The following is a 16,271-nucleotide window of genomic DNA, read 5'->3' on the forward strand; positions in this document are numbered from 1 at the left end:
CTATATGCAAATAGTATTCTGTTTACTTACATAAATTGAACTAATTCGTATTTTTACTATCTTTTGTTGTTTTATCTATCTATTAATATGAATTAAAGAAAGAAAAAAACAGAAAAAAAGAAAAAGCTGTAGTTGGACTTCCTATCATTTCCCAGTGTATAGCCTTATTCTAGTAATGAATATATCTAACATTATTGAGTTATTCTTTATATTCCTTCTAATACATTCTTACAACAGTTAGTACCTTTTGACTTATTTCTCACATGTTTCACTATATCAATCAATCAAATGCTGCCATATTATACCACTGTTATAATTTCATAAATATTTCTTATATTTATCCCATTTTTGTACAAATACTTGTCTTGTGTTGCCTCTCAAGCTATTGTCAGTTGCGCCATTTCTACATATTCCTGTAATTTATTTTGCCAGTCCGTTATGGTTGGAACATTTCCCCCTTTCCAGTTCATTGCTATCAATGTTTGAGCTGCAGCCGTGGCATACAGGAAAATTTCTCTCAATTTTTTTTGGAATATTGTTGCCGAGAACGCTTAGCAGAAAAGCCTCAGGCTTTTTTAGAAAGGTACCTGGAGATTTCAGGGCTTCCAAGGCAGGGCTGGGGAGCCTGTGGCTCTCCAGATGTTGTTAGATTCCATCCCTGACCATTGGAAGCCCACCACATCTGGAAGGCAACACATGGGCTTCCTCTGCTCTTAAGTCTCTGAGGAAAGCAAGGGGGGGGGGACACATGGTTGTGCATCCCATCCGCTTGACTCTCTGGGCTCTTTTTGTGTACAGAGAAGGAAGATACTTTGGGAGATGAGTTCACTTTTGGAGCCTACCAACCCACTGTGGCCATGATTCCAGAGGGAAGGCAGTCAAGACGACAGTCTGTCAGGTAATGGTAAATGCACAAGCCACAAAAGGTGGTTCGGTCTCCCACAAGGCTGCTTGTAAAATCCTGGCGCTCTCTCATTCGTTTCTATTTGCAGGTTTTCCTCGGAGAATCTCAGTGAGCTTAAAACAGACCAGAAACCAGCAACTCCTCATTCTGGCAGCCCTGTACGCAACAGGACTGCAGCTGATTGGCTGGGGCTGAAAGAGGAGGATTTTAAACTGCCACCGTCACCTCCGCTAAAAGAATCCAGCAAGACCAGCATAAGAGGAGCCACACAGGATAGGCCGCCTAGCCCTTCTGATGTCGAGCCCCCCGTTCCTACCAGCCATCATCCTTCTAGGTCAAAAGCAGCTGCTGAAGAAGCAGCAGCGTCAAAGCATGAACCCATCAAGGATGATGGTGAGGACAGCTGGCTGAGCAATGTCTTATCTCAGAAGAGAACTCGAGCGCAGGAGAAAGAGAGGAGACCTGGGTCCTCAGAGATTCACCGAAAGGAAGTGGATCCCATCACTCTTACCAGGTGAGCTCAGAGGTCGCTTGAATTCTGCACTTAACGTTCTTCAGATTCTCTAAACTGTTTTCCAAATTCAATACTATGCAAATTTCCCATGGGCACCCAAGTCATGATGCACTTAGCCATTGGTATTGCACATGTCACCTTGCCTCGTTGCAAGTCTTGTAGGCTGATTTTTGGGGAGAAGTATTGTGTTAATTAACTATTCCCGTACTTTGGATTTTGTGTTTGTTTTTTTCAGCCAGGGGGCTCCATCCGCCTATCAGCAGTCTATTGCCCCAGTCGATAGGCCTGCCAGACTGGATCAACCTGGGTAAGAACTTACTTGCGGGCTTCCACTTGGGCATTGTCATTGGGCACTGCAGGAACAAGGATGCTCGACTAGATAAGGCCTTTGGTCTGGTCTATCAGGGCTTCTCTTAGGTTAAGTCCTCTGGGTTATTGTCAAGTTGCTCTGGGTAACCATGTTACTTCTGGGTAACCATGTTTCGGATTGTGGTGTGAGAAGAGATTATTTAATCTGGAGCAAAATACCTGCATTTGTGTGGAATTATGAGGATACAGTGGTGCCTCGCAAGACGAAAATAATTCGTTCCGCGAGTCTTTTCGTCTTGCGATGTTTTTCGTCTTGCGAAGCACGGTCCATCGCAACTGCGCCTCTTCAAGCAGCTTTAAAAAAAAGCGCAAGACGTTTTCGTCTTGCAAAGCAAGCCCATAGGGAAATTCGTCTAGCGAAGCAACGCAAAACTGAAAAACCCTTTCGTCTAGCGAGTTTTTCGTCTTGCGAGGCATTCGTCTTGCGGGGCACCACTGTATTCCTAGGTATTCAAGGATGTTTAAAAGAGAGGGTGCCAGCTCATTAGCTGTTGGATTGAATGATGTAAAGACGGGTAGAATACCTGATTGTGTTGTAGATTGGCACTTATTCCATAATAAAAGGTGATTATTCAGATGCCCATTAATCTATCTCTCTCTCTCTGTCTCTCTCTGTGCTTGACACAGGTCTTCCATACCTCTGTTAAGATCTCAGGAACAAACCACTCCTGCTTTTCCATCTAATTCCAGGAAAGGGACTCCCTTTGGAGACACCAGTAAGACAAGTAAGATTCAAACTCCAGTTAAACTGCCAAGGGAATGAACATTGCCAGCATACCTCCCATCTTTGATTATGGTGTTGTTGTTTCTGAATCAGTGGTATAAATGAACCTGCCTCTGCAGAGTTGCTTTCCAGGAATGCTGTTTGACCTTCACTAACCTTGAAATAGCAAATGATAGAAGCATTTCATGTTTGGGCTACCAAATGTCGTGCACTGAACTGCACTTCCTCTCGGTGTCTGAGAGAGTACTGTTTGGTGCTCTGACAAAAGGGAAAGCTTCTTGTTGCACATCTTGCTTCTGCCGTCATCTCTTAGTTAATTTCTCTGCCAGTTTGATTTAGACTTGTGCTGAGGCCCCATCCCCACCCCACTCTTTGAACTGTATATTTGGAAATCTGATACTTGCCTTTGCTCAGTGCTAATATGCCCTGTTGTCTGCTGATGTTCCTTTCCTCCTCCTGTGGGTTTGGTGTGGTAGAAAGAGGTTTGAAGCCACACTTGGTGCTATGGAAGTGAAAGGGACCACTCATCCTTAAGCTGCCCCATCTTACATCCTGTCTGCTCTCTTCCCACTTCCATTTGCCCACAGGGTTTTCTGTGCAAGGGACCTGTGGAGCAGAGCAGGGTGAAATTTCTATAGCCCCTTCCTTCTTTCCTTTATGTTTGAAGAGCAGCTAAACAGCTACCCTACCTCCTTTTAACCGTGAGATAACAGAAACGGGAGATACAGTCCCTACCTGTGTAATGCTATATAGGGAAAGCATCTAAACCCATTGCTGCATCTGAGCTCTTTATGGATTGATTTTACAGCACCTGCAGCTTTTTTCCAAGGACATGAAGAAATCCTCCCCATTCCTATGCACTCTCCGGTAGGTAGGAAGTGATATTTTTAATTACTTATCGAGGAACGGAAGTGGGAGGGATAGATGAATAAATGTATTTAACAAGCACTCATCTAGCAGTTCCTACAGACGTTATAACAGTTCTCGATCTTTCTTTTCTTATTGTGCATGTATTTAAATAGAAACTGAACTTAGACCAGAAGGCTGCATAATCCATTAACCAGGGTGCATTGACTTCTGGAGCGGCCACATCCTGTCCCAAGATAACCTTGGTGCACATTATGGGTCTGGTGTTCTCTTTCCAGCTACGGGGATAAATTGGAGGCTCTCATACTCCCATAAACCTAATGGGTCCCAACTGTCCCTAGACCAGTACCTGGCACTTGCAAAGTTTTTCCTGATTTAAAGCATTCCCCAACAGATACTGAGCTATTCTCCTTAGATAAACATCCAGGAAGGGAAATGCTACAGTTCCACATTATATACAGCACTCTCAAACTAATTTCCATAAGCGTAGGGTTCCTCAAAAGGGGGAATAACTTCCCATATTTGTATGTTTCTGTATCAGGAGATGTCTCTCCAGCAAGTTGTTTTCTTCTATAGCAGATCAGACTCATGCATGACTGCTGGACGGCATGATCTGTGGATACTGCAGCACTCTTTCACGAGTGATGCTAAGAACAGTATTCAAAGTTCTCCCTGTTTGCAAGTTGAATGATAAGAGCAGTGCTGGACAGAATGTTCATTTCATTTTACAGTGGTTCTTTCATGTGCTCTCTGCCACGGGGAAGGGGCACTTGTGGCCATACATTTGCTGATGGGCTCAGACCCCCATCGGTCAGCAATGATCAGAGATGATGGAAGTCCCACAGCATCTGGGGAGGGCAAAGGCTTCCCCAGCCCAGTTCCGTCACATTCACAACACATGGGGACGCTGTGAAGCCTGCGAAACATTCTGCCCTTGTGAAAACGGCCTCCTGTATCTTCTCTCTCAACTCCTCTGCCCTTTCCCAGCTCCTGCACTTGGAACCCCACATGCTGAGCTCACCTAACAGCAGCGAGTATGAAAAAAGGCTGGCGGGTCTGCAAGCGCAGCTGCGAGAAAGCCTGGCGAGCTATCAGGCGGAGCTCCTGGGTGCTCAAACTCGCATCGCTGAGCTGGAAGGTCAGGTAAGTTAGTTGCACTTAAGGCATGAAATAGAAACAGGTTCTTTTTGCATCCTGTTATTTTAATGGAAGCACCACGCTATGCATTAACAGCACACTCAGAGAAGGAACATGAATCTTTATGTAGCCAAAACAGCACCATCCACTACAAGTGGAGGAGGTTTCAGTAGACTTGAGGAAATCCCAAGGTTTGCAGAAGTACAGAATAGCCTATCTAGTGCAGCATCTGGTTCTCCAGTGACTGCCAGAGGCCTATGAATCAGAATAGTAGAATTGTAGAGTTGGAAGGTGCCCCGGGGGTCATCTAGTCCAACCCCCTGCAATGCAGGAATCTCAACTAAAGCATCCATGACAGATGGCCATCTAACCAGAACTCTTCCCAATTGAGATTCCCTGTAACCAGCATTCAGACAGTGGATGTAGATCATAGCCCTCATGGGCCTTTGATAACTTTAGCCTCCATTAATTTCCTTGATCATCTTCTAAAGTCATTGTGGGAGACTATGCCATGGTTCAGCTGTATGCATAGTGAAAAGAAATTCTTCATTTTAACTGTCCTTAATCACCCAGTGTTCAGCTTCCTTGAATGACCCTGGGTTCTAGTATTATGAGAAAAATCTTTGGGGTGTGGGAACCCTAAGCTATGTAAGGAGACCTAAAGCACCTCAATGAAGACTGAGCAGGCTCCGTTGGCATATAATGTTGATTGACTCTTAGGGATGGAAAATTGGAATGGAATATGCCGGAAAAGGGCATGACCAGCTGGCTAGAAATATGAACAAGAGGACTTTACATTGCAACATTTTGTTGCAGACCCAACGTGTCATAAATGTGCATGGATAGTGAGTGTTGATAAATATGGCCTTACTCTGCTGTAGAAACCATGTATGTGTAAGTAGCTGAGGGCTTGTGAGTCATGGAAATATGACAACTGCTTAGTCACATTATTTAACAGTAAACATCCTTGTGATGGTCAAATTGCTTTCTCTCCTCCATCCCTCCAAGGCTTCCCTAGGTTAAATCTGAAGCAATGCTCCTGTGTTGATGCAACGTGTGAGTGGCTCCAAACCAAGTAGCTGTACCCTGTTTACGGATATTGATAAGTAAATTGGGTGTTTTTTAATTCATTTAGGTCAGGCGGCTGGAGCTGGAGAAGAATCAGCAAAAACTGCTGTTGGAAAGTTTACAGCAGCGCCATCAAGAAGACTTGGAGCTCATCGAGAATGCTCACAGGTATTGGCAGCTGTTGTTAGTGCTCAATGGGACAAGTAGAACAGAAAGCAGGAAGACCAACAGTAGGTGGCGGTAGAACCAATGGCAGGCGGAGAGAGCTGCACCATTACTGGCTGTAAACAAAATGGCAAGAGGGTGGTGGTTGGCTGAGAGCAGACTGATGTTGGTGTGGCAGCGCTCCATTCGCCTTAATGGACCAACCTCCACTGGGCACTGGTTGTTCTGAACGCACAAACTCATCCTAGAGCACCTGCCCCAAGGATCCACATGAAACAGGAACTACAGAAACGTACTCATAGGCACATCTTCCCACAGGGACTTCCTATGTATACCAGGCACATTTTCTCTTCTTGCCTCTTTCCAAATGATTAGGCCCACTGTGAAGTGTGTTTCCATCCCTTCCCTGAGCGGACATGCAGTACGAGCAGTATATATCTTCCTTGCCAGTCCCAGCCTGTTTGAGCAAGAGAGCTAGAGGAGTTTGCTACAATCACAGTTCTACCACTGGAACTATTACTTTGACACATCTTCATCTAACCTCCCCACAAACGAATCAGGATGAATGCTCACTGAATAGCCAAAGTTGTGGAATCTCCCTGCAAACAAATCAGAATGGGTGCTCAATAAATAGGTTGTGTTGGAAGCTCCCCGTGTTTCAAAGCTACCCAAAAAGCATACAGTGGTACCTCGGGTTACAAACACCTCAGGTTACAAACACTTTAGGTTACAAACTCTGCTAACCCGGAAGTAGTACCTCAGGTTAAGAACTTTGCCCCAGAATGAGAACAGAAATTGTGCACCGGCGGCAGCGGAAGACCCCATTAGCTAAAGTGGTGCTTCAGGTTAAGAACGGTTTCAGGTTAAGAACGGGCCTCCTGAACGAATTAAGTTCGTAACCAGAGGTACCACTGTATCATAAAACATACAGTATAAGAAACAGATAATAGCAAATAAAAACCACTTTCAGAAGATGAGGTTATTGGTGCTACAATGTAATGTATATGGAAAATGAGAGAGAGATGCTGATATGAGAAGCTCAGTTTTCAAACCTAGACAAATACAGGCAAATAAGTCACAAGCCAGTCACTAGACCCCCTAAAGCAGTTCATTAATTAAAGATGGACAGGCAGACATCATTTTATATGTATGCCTCCTTTCCCTAGTTAAAAATCATGCTCAATGCAGCTTCCAACAAGAAAAGAATTACATAATTACAAATATAACAATAGTCATAAACAATAACACTTATCAAAAAGTACAGAACCAAATTAACAATTTCCACATTGAATCATAAGATAGAAAAACTAAAGATACAAAAAATTAAGATCAATAACAGCAACAACACCCCCTCCCTTGAAATACTAGTGAGTGAACAATTACACAAGAATATCCTACATCGTTTCTTTCAACCCAAACACACTTGGGAACCTGTGTGGTGGTGTTTTCCCTCCTGACATAGGAACCGTGTAAAGGTGATTGAGGACTCGTACCACCAGCGTGAGGAGCGCCTCTGGCAAGAGAACCAAGAGCTGGCGGGTCGATACTTATCTTGCTGCCAGAATGCAGAGGAGGCCAAATCGGAGTTGCTGGCCCAACACCAGCGCCGGCTGACAGAGCTAGAGCAGGAGAAGGCCAAGGATATTGACCGGCTACGGGAGCTTCAGCGGTATGTGGTGAGGGAGGTTCAAAGGGATTTGGGTGGCTTTCCAAAGCCCAAGTCAGACAGTCCATCCTGTTTCTTTTCCTTTGACAAATGCTCAAACTTCAGTCCTTCCAGTGTGATGAGAGCCAGTGTGGTGTAGTGGTTAAGAGCGGTAGGGTCATAATCTGGGGAACCGGGTTTGCATCTCCGCTCCTCCACATGCAGCTGCTGGGTAACCTTGGGCCAGTCACACTTCTCTGAAGTCTCTCAGCCCCACTCACCTCACAGAGTGTTTGTTGTGGGGGAGGAAGGGAAAGGAGAATGTTAGCCGCTTTGAGACTCCTTAGGGTAGTGCTAAAGCGGGATATCAAATCCAAACTCCTCCTCCTCTTCTTCCAACATTTGGCCACACTTTCTGTGTGACCTGAAAGCTTGCCTTATTTGTGGAAAGATGTCTTTATGTCTTTAGAGAGAAAGAGAGAGAGAGAGAGCACAATTTAGATTGGCGCAAACTCTGAAGTGAGATTCGTCCCAAGAACCTGTTTGTTTTACTCCATTTTCCTAGCAAGTATGGATCTAGTGTCTTTTTCCCCTCCCCCTTTGGGGACCCCCAGGATGTCTATTCTGGAAATGCGCAAAGACCACGAAGAGCAACTGCAACGTCTGAAACAGCTGAAGGCTCAGGAGATTGATGCAGTGACCAGCGCCACCTCTTACACCAGGTAACACCTGCTGCTCACCTACGAGCTCAAGGAATTGGAAAGAAAGAGAAGCCAGTGCTAGGAAACAAGGAACATAGAGGGAGAATTGTCTGTAGTGCTCAAAGGATGTCTAGTCTTTCAGCAGCAGTAACTAAAAGGGGGTACTTGAATGCAGGTAGTCAGAAACAGAGTTGCCGGACATATAGGGAATTCTCATATACACATGACGATTGAGAGCCTCTCTTTACAAGGAAGAATACCTGCTCCAGTCTGGTACACAAATCCAGGTGTTCAGGGTTAGTGGGAGAATATGATCAATGTCTGCAGAAGGTGTGGGTGTCCTCTGCTCTCCTACTGGCCAGTGGCCCCATCGGGAGTGGTTCTGCTTCGCAGATGAGCACTGCATTAACATCAGCCACAGGGAGTAGTGGCAGAGGCTTCCTTCCCTCCTTTGCCAAAATCAGCCTTCCCCAACTTGGTGCCTTTCAGTATTGCCGGACTCCCAAGCCGCATTAGCCCCCAGCCAGCATTGCCCAATGGTCAGGAATGATGGATGCTGAAGTCCAACAGCACCTAGTGGGTACCAGGTTGAGGGAGGCTGGCTTAGGTAACCATAGGCTGCTTTGCTCTTGCAGCACTACTGGGGAAGTGAAACGGGACAGGAGAAGGCTGAGGGTCTTTGCAAAGAATGGGACGGAAGGAACCCTCCACATGTTGAAACGGGATAAGATGTGAGAGATTCAATGGGTATGTTTGGGGATGCTGCTACCTAAGGAGAAAAGGGTGATTCAGGAGGAATTGCACTTCTCTGAGGCTGTTTCCAGTGACAAGGTGGCTTTATAGTGCTGTTGTGAGAGAAACGGGGGTTCAGGTGGAGGTTAAAGGCCACACGCCCCAAACATACACAAGTTCTGAGCAAGACCTGAGAATTTAGAGGCACTGGCGCAAGGATCTTAAACTGATAAATCTGGAAAAAAAACTAGTTTTGTTATTGTTAAATTGCTTCAGGATCTTTCATGGAAAGGGAAGTGGTATTCATAAATGCATGAATGAATAAAAAAATAAAATGCTGGCCAGAAATGCAGCCTGTGTATCCTGGGCAAAAAAGGGCCAATACTCCTCCGCTCTAAATTTGCGCCCTTTATGACCAAGTAGCCAAAACATGTCTAGCCCGCCTCCAGCAGAAGCAACATATATGCCTCACTACTGCAAAAGAAGCTTCCTGGATCATGTTCTTTGTGCCAATGGGAAACAAAAGGATGCATAGTACTGGGCAACTTGGCGCTCACGTTGCTTTTTTCCAGGTCTTTGAATGGTGTCATCAGTCAGATGGAGAAGTTCTCCAGCAACCTGAATGACCTTGCTAACAAAGTGGAGGCCACTCACCACACCACATCCCAAGGACTTGAGATTGGGTCTCGCCAACGGGATGAACAACTCAGGGGTACGTGGCTTCCTGACACTAGGGACCTAAATGCCACTTCCACAGGACTTCCTCTTTCACTGGGGCATTTGTAATTTAGGAATTATAGGTTTTGAATCAGCTTCAGCAGATTCTCCTGCAGGGCCATGAGACTAGTGTGGAATCAGTGCAGAAGGATTTCCAGAACTTTCCCTTTTGTGCCTTACAAAGGCAAATAAAATGTGATGGAGGCTGTTGCCTGGGGGTGCCTCATCTTCCACTTCATTTGTGTGAGGTAAAATTACAAATTTCTTGGAAATTGGTAGGGATAAGCTGGTTAGCACCAGTTATGCAGTCTAAAACTGTTGGCACCAGTGGGGAGGGTTGATTTGAACAAAGAGATCCAGCCCCTATACTATTGGAGCCTTGCAAAGTGTGGTAATTCTTTCTTCCTCCCTTCTGAAGTTCTGGAAGACCGTCTGATCCGGCAGCAGAGAGACATGGAAGAAGAACGCAACCGGCTCCAAGAGGTCATCTCTAAGATGGAGGCCAGGCTGAATGAGCAGACTCGCCTTCTGGAGCAGGTGAGCTATTGCTGGAATGGCAGCCATTTATTGTAGCAAGAATGTGACTTCTGGGATTCTCAACTTTAAAGGGTGATCTGTTTTTCCTCCCCAGCTCCTCCTCAAATAACATGCTTGTTTTAAGATGGCTTGAGTTATCCACTGGATTCCTGAGCCCTTTTCAACTACATTTATTTACTAGCGTTGTGGAAACTAAGTGGTCCACCAAATAAATGTTGCCTCACAGCCTCACTCAGGCTGCTACCACTTACAGGGTGAGGCATGGAGTAGCGTGCACAGAAGAGGCAAGTGAATATCAGATTTGGCAAGCAGAATTTTCCTGAGGAAACCCATGACTTCCATTAACACCAATTTCTTAAGATCGTAACTGTACATAAAATGGTAACGGGTGGACATATTTCTTGATTTAGAATGACATGTTGAGATCGGAGCAGTGGTTCTGATCCAGTTTGCTGTTTATGAAAATGCTCCTAGTAACCTAATTCAGAATAAAATAACCTATATTAACATAGAATTAGGAAAAGGTCTCACAAACGTGCATTGAAAGAGTGGAGGAAATTATTTTACCCACCGTAATTATATTAGCAAAAGGGATTTTGAAATTTGTATCATGGTTAACTGAATGACATGTCTCTGAAGCAGGGATGGGATGGAGAACTTGTGATCTTTCAGGTGCTGAACACCTACCATCTCCAGCTCTGGACAGTGGTCAGGGCTGATGGGAGTTCAACAACATCTGGAGGGCCACAGGTTCCCTGTTCCCAGTTTGAAACTTTGAGCATGGTTCTAAGCCATGTTTATTCTTCCGGAACTGTTCCGAGGGGCTCCTTCCTCCACCTGATGAGTTAACAGAAGAAAATAAGAAAAAGCAAGTTGTTCACTGATCAGGGGTTAAGGATTGCCCCCAGTTCCATGGCATACTCCTCCACTGTCTTCCAAGACAGGTGAATGCCAATAACAACTTGTCTGCATACATTAGTTTTCTTACTAAGTGAAGGGTTGCTGTGTGGTGTGGAATTGCATCAGGTTGATGACACAGCTGTGACTAGAATGAATTTCAGTTGAGCAACATCCACTATTTGCCCTTGCTTGCCTCCTTGCAAGGGTCTGTCCTCAGCTTGTCATGAGAGCTTGTCCTTCTGCTGCTCCACTGAGCCCTGATTTCTTCTTAAAGTAGCCACTGCCACCACCCCGTTGCCCTAGGATTGTATCCAACTAAACTGTACTCAAAGTAGATCCACTGAAATTAACAATCCTTAGTTAGTAATGCCAACTTCATTGGGTTTATTCTGAGTCAGTGGCGTAGCGTGGGTTGTCAGCACCCGGGGCAAGGCAAGTAATTTGCGCCCCCTAACCCGTGGATTTTAGCACTCGAGTGCGAGCGCGCCCTCGGATTTTTCCGGTAACACTTGACTTTATAGAATGATGATGATGATGATGATACATTTTATTTATACCCCGCCCTCCCCAGCCAGAGCCGGGCTCAGGGTGGCTAACACCAGTAAAATTACAATAGAAACATAATGGGGGGAGGGACCAATTTAAAATACAGGTTAAAATGCAATTTGAAAAGCAGCCTCATTTTAAAAGTAGCCCACAAATCAAAACTGTAAGGGGAGGGAAGACATAAGGGTCCCACTGAGTCCAAACCAAAGGCCAGGTGGAACAGCTCTGTCTTGCAGGCCCTGAGGAAAGATGCAGGACCACGCAGCTGTCCCGTGCGGGGATCGAACCTGCAACCTTGACATCCCTATTTCCATAGGGTTCGGGTTTCCGAGTGGCTAGGGAAACCAAGCTGGATGGGGAGGGGAAGCCACAAACATGAGTCTGACCAAACTGGCGTGCTCTGGTCCTGGGGGTCACGAAGAGTCAGACACGACTAAATGACTAAACAACAACAACAACAACAACAACAACAACAATAATAAATAATGTATGAAGTTACATTGAAAGACCTACATTGGCTCCCTGTACATTTCTGAGCACAATTCAAAGTGTTGGTGTTGACCTTTAAAGCCCTAAACGACCTCGGCCCAGTAGACCTGAAGGAGCGTCTCCACCCCCATCATTCTGCCCGGACACTGAGGTCCAGCGCCGAGGGCCTTCTGGCGGTTCCCTCCCTGCAAGAAGTGAGGTTACAGGGAAGCAGGCAGAGGGCCTTCTCAGTAGTGGCACCTGCCCTGTGGAACGCCCTCCCACCAGATGTCAAAGAGAAGAACAACTACCAGACTTTTAGAAGACATCCGAAGGCAGCCCTGTTTAGGGAAGCTTTTAATGTTTGATGTATTAATATTTTTTTGGAAGCTGCCCAGAATGGCTGGGGAAGCCCAGCCAGATGGGCAGGGTATAAATAATTTATTTTTATTTTTATTAGACACCCCCCAAGCCAAGGAGATAAGTAACTCTACAACTTCAGAAGTCATCTGAAGGGAAGTTTTTAAAAATGTTTCATGTTTTATTATATTTTTATCCAAGGTGACTGGGGCAGCCCAGTCAGATGGGAAGGGTATAAATAATAAAATTATTACTATTATTATTATTATGGAATAGGGCGTCTCAATTTTCTTTGATGAAATGTTGCAAGGTATTCCGATTAATGCTTTTTATAGGATATTGGACACGGTGCGAGTTTATGGCTGCCAAGTATTGGCCTGAAAGGAAGCGCAGCCGGCGTCAGGGAACTGCTGGAGGATGGAGCTTGCAAGTGTTAGAATGCAAAACGCGGACAGGTTCAGGCACGCAAGAAGGTGGGGGAAAGGGGAGCCCGGATGGCTCAGTTTAAGAGCACGGCGCTGATAAGGCCAAGGTTGCAGGTTCGATCCCTTGTAGGGGGGCAGCGGCGTATTACTGCATTGCAGCGGGTGGGACTAGATGACCCTCGGCTCCCTTCCAGCTCGACAGATTCTATGAAAGCGCATGGAGCACGGAAGTTGCATTGCAAGTAGTACGGGGGGGGGGCGCAAGGGTTGCAGAGAGAGAGAGAGAGAGGGAGGGAGGGGGGAACTGGCCCTCCGCTGGACAACTGACCCGGCCGGGCTCTGTTTCCCAGGGAAGCAAGAAGTTGCAATCCAAAGTTGCAGAAGCGCCCTGCTCCTTCTTCCGCGGAGGGAAACGCTCCTGCGGAGGCGAGAGGCAGCGAGGAGGCGACGAGGTGAGGCTTTTGTGAGGTAGGGAGAGGAAAGACGGGGGAGGGAACCCAAGGAGGATTTGCACGAGTGAGAATGAAGGGGAAACGCGCCTCCCACGCGGAGCACTTTCCCCCGGGAAATGCACGGGGTGGGGTCGTGGCTGATCCGTGCTGCGCACTTGCGTCGTGCGGCCCAAAGTGCTGCAGGATCGCCAATGCAAGACCCCCTTTTAAAACGTCCCCCTCCCCCAGCTCTGGAAAAAAAGGGGGAAGGGGATGGCGTCGGCGTGCGGAGGCTGCCCGTGCCCGGCCAGGCGTCGGTGGCGGCGTCAGCACTGCTGCAGCGGCTGCTCCTCCTGTGAGCAGTGAGTGGAGCGCAGCCGCAGCGGCGGCAGGGGGCGCGCGCGCGCTAGGGCACAAGGCTGGCGGTGGCGGCGGGGAGCCCGGCGGAGGAAGGAACTTGTCCCTTCCCTCTGGACTCGCGCCCCCCGCAGATGTTGCGCCCGGTGCGGCTGGCACCCCTGGCACCCCCCACGCTACGCCACTGTTCTGAGTAGAACCAGCATTGGTTACAACCCTTAGATGTAGGACTTTTTCTGTAATTACCCACATAAAGGTAAAGGACCCCTGGACGGTTAAGTCCACTCAAAGGTGACTCTAGGATTGTGGCGCTCATCTTGCTTTCAGGCCGAGGGAGCTGGGGTTTGTCCACAGACAGTTTTCCGGGTCATGTGGCCAGCATGACTAAACTGCTTCTGTCACAATGGAACACCGTGACGGAAACCAGAGCTCACAGAAACACCATTTACCTTTCCACTGCAGCGGTACCTATTTACTTGCACTGGCGTGCTTTCAAACTGCTAGGTTGGAAGGAGCTGTGGCAGAGCAACAGGAGCTCACTCCATCACGGGGATTCAAACCGCTGACCTTCCGATCAGCAAGCCCAGGAGGCTCCACGGTACCCTTTGCACACACACAAAATAGAGCTCAAGCCCTGAAGCAGAAATATTCCTTTAATTAGCAGACAAGCAATAGATCTTGTAATTCTACCACCCTGCCTTGGTGTGTCTGCCTTCGCTTTTCTAGCAACTATTCTGTTACAAGTATATTGTTGTCCACTCTGACCTGCTAACCAACTGAGTCTGTCCCTCTCTCAGCTTTCCATTCCCACATGGTCAATTAGCCTCCCCCTTGGACTGCTGACACACCCAACTGCATTGCTTTTTTGCCTAATGGTGGAATAAGCCTTCCCTGAGCAGATCTTGTGTGTTTCTACCTTAGGAACGCTGGAGGGTGACAGCAGAACAATCCAAAGCATCGTCTTTGCAACACTCGCTAGAGGAGCAGAGGAGGATCATGACCCAGCAGCTGAGCATGGAGAAAGAAGAGCTAGAGAGGGCAAAGGTTAGAAGGCCCTTGGTGGTTGGTTGGTTGGTTGGTTGGTTGGTTGGTTGGTTGGTTTGGTTGGTTGGTTGGTTGGTTGGTTGGTTGGTTGGTTGGTTGGTTTTTTAGCAAAATGATGTTGCCAACACACTGCAAAGTGTGGACTGATCCGGTTGTAAATATGCAGCAGTCTATACCAACCTGGAAGGTGGGAGGGGAATTTCTATACACCTCTTGCATTTCCTGCTGCTCTTGTTTCTAGATAGAGGTTCCTTCGTGACAACAAAGAGAATTTTAAAGTGTTGGGTTTCTCCCCCTGCCTAGGCAACTGACTATAAGTTCAAGACACGCAGAAATGTGTTGTTAGCCGCCCTGAGCCTGGTTTTCTGAACCAGGAAGTGCGGAGTATAAATAAAAAAATTATTATTAATTAATTAATTAATATCAACCTTTAAAAATGCCATTTTGGTGTACGAGGCCTCTTGTTGGATTTGATGTCGTTCTGAGGCTTTCAAGAAGTACGCATTACTTCCCTGTGTTTCTCTTCGTTGCTCCCAGAATGCTTTGCTTGACGAACAGAAGGCCGTCATGCAGAAATGTGCCGCGGAGCGCCATAAGCTTGCTGCAGAGTGGTCTGAGCTCCACACCCAACAGAGGCTGAGCAAAGAACGCACAGAGAGGGAGGTGGACCGGGCTCTGCAGATTGACTCTCAGAGAGAAGGGGCCATCATGAGCCTGGCAAAGGTAAAAAGGAGCTAAAGGAGAGCTTGCTCAGTTCTGGAGCTTTCTTTCAAGGCTGCAGCCTAGGGCCTAAAGGATATGAAGTGAAAAGAAGAGGTGGGAGAATCTGAGAGGATATTTAGGTTGGGGCTTGTGAAGTGTTGCCCTTCAGAATGCAATAACAATAAGGTATGTGTGAGGAACCTGCGACCCTTGAGATGTTGTTGGACTTCGGCTCCCCTCAGCCCAACCAGCATGGTTACAGTAATATATTATTTCTACTTTGTCTTTCTACCATTATGCATACACACAAAGAATTAAACAATAGAATGTAGGCATGGAAATATAAGATGCAGTAATTAAATTAAGTAGAGGATCTTTTCCCGAATAGCCATTGCCTGCTGCCCAATTATGTGGGAACTGAACTAGGTGGATCTAAGTCATTATAAGGAGCTGCCTAATATTCCATTCACAGTAATACAAGATAGCAAATCTGACAGGCTCTTTTTTATTAGGAACGCGCAGACCTGCAAATCAAAGCCAGTGAGCTGAGATCGAGGGAGGAGCAGCTGGTGAGAGATCGGGAGATTCTGGAGCAAGAGAAGCAGGAGCTGAGGCTGGAAAAGGAAAGGGTCAATGCAGCAGCTTTGCACGTCAAGCAGAGGACCGAAGAAATCCATAGCATGAGCAAAGTAAGAAAGCCTCATTTCCCCCTTTACACATCTAGCTGTGCTAGGAAGGCAGAAGGAGGAAACTGAGTCAGAGCAGAATGTAGGAGCCAAACAACAGGTTTGGCTTCTGCTGGTCTGGTTTCTAGTCCTAGGTGTAACATCAGTATGTGATATTTTGTTCTCTCAGTCGTGGAGATGCTGAAGCACACTTCTTGGGTTGAATTCAACAAACCCACTGCATGAATAGAACAACTTGTGCAATGGAACTTCTCCATTCTATCTTTCCACTG

The 16,271-nt window shown here is 46.6% G+C and overlaps 1 protein-coding gene across 6 annotated transcripts in view; it reads left to right on the forward strand.

The window, feature by feature from the left end:
• The window catches only part of FBF1 (Fas binding factor 1), a 32,214-nt gene that overhangs the window by 13,501 nt on the left and 2,442 nt on the right, over positions 1–16,271 (forward strand). For 5 of the 6 annotated variants that reach the window (XM_081185352.1, XM_081185351.1, XM_081185353.1 and 2 more), the window contains 14 exons: positions 799–898; positions 993–1,418; positions 1,654–1,725; positions 2,415–2,512; positions 3,320–3,378; positions 4,366–4,521; positions 5,651–5,751; positions 7,211–7,417; positions 8,008–8,115; positions 9,399–9,538; positions 9,962–10,080; positions 14,489–14,611; positions 15,149–15,334; positions 15,826–16,002. In XM_081185352.1, coding sequence (XP_081041478.1) covers positions 799–898; positions 993–1,418; positions 1,654–1,725; positions 2,415–2,512; positions 3,320–3,378; positions 4,366–4,521; positions 5,651–5,751; positions 7,211–7,417; positions 8,008–8,115; positions 9,399–9,538; positions 9,962–10,080; positions 14,489–14,611; positions 15,149–15,334; positions 15,826–16,002 — 2,072 coding nt within the window. The remainder of the gene's footprint in view (positions 1–798; positions 899–992; positions 1,419–1,653; positions 1,726–2,414; positions 2,513–3,319; positions 3,379–4,365; positions 4,522–5,650; positions 5,752–7,210; positions 7,418–8,007; positions 8,116–9,398; positions 9,539–9,961; positions 10,081–14,488; positions 14,612–15,148; positions 15,335–15,825; positions 16,003–16,271) is intronic. The other variant, XM_081185354.1, reaches the window with a different exon arrangement.

The sequence above is a fragment of the Podarcis bocagei genome (genome assembly GCF_964188305.1).
Source record: "Podarcis bocagei genome assembly, chromosome: 2".
In the NCBI taxonomy this organism is placed as follows: Eukaryota; Metazoa; Chordata; class Lepidosauria; order Squamata; family Lacertidae; genus Podarcis; species Podarcis bocagei.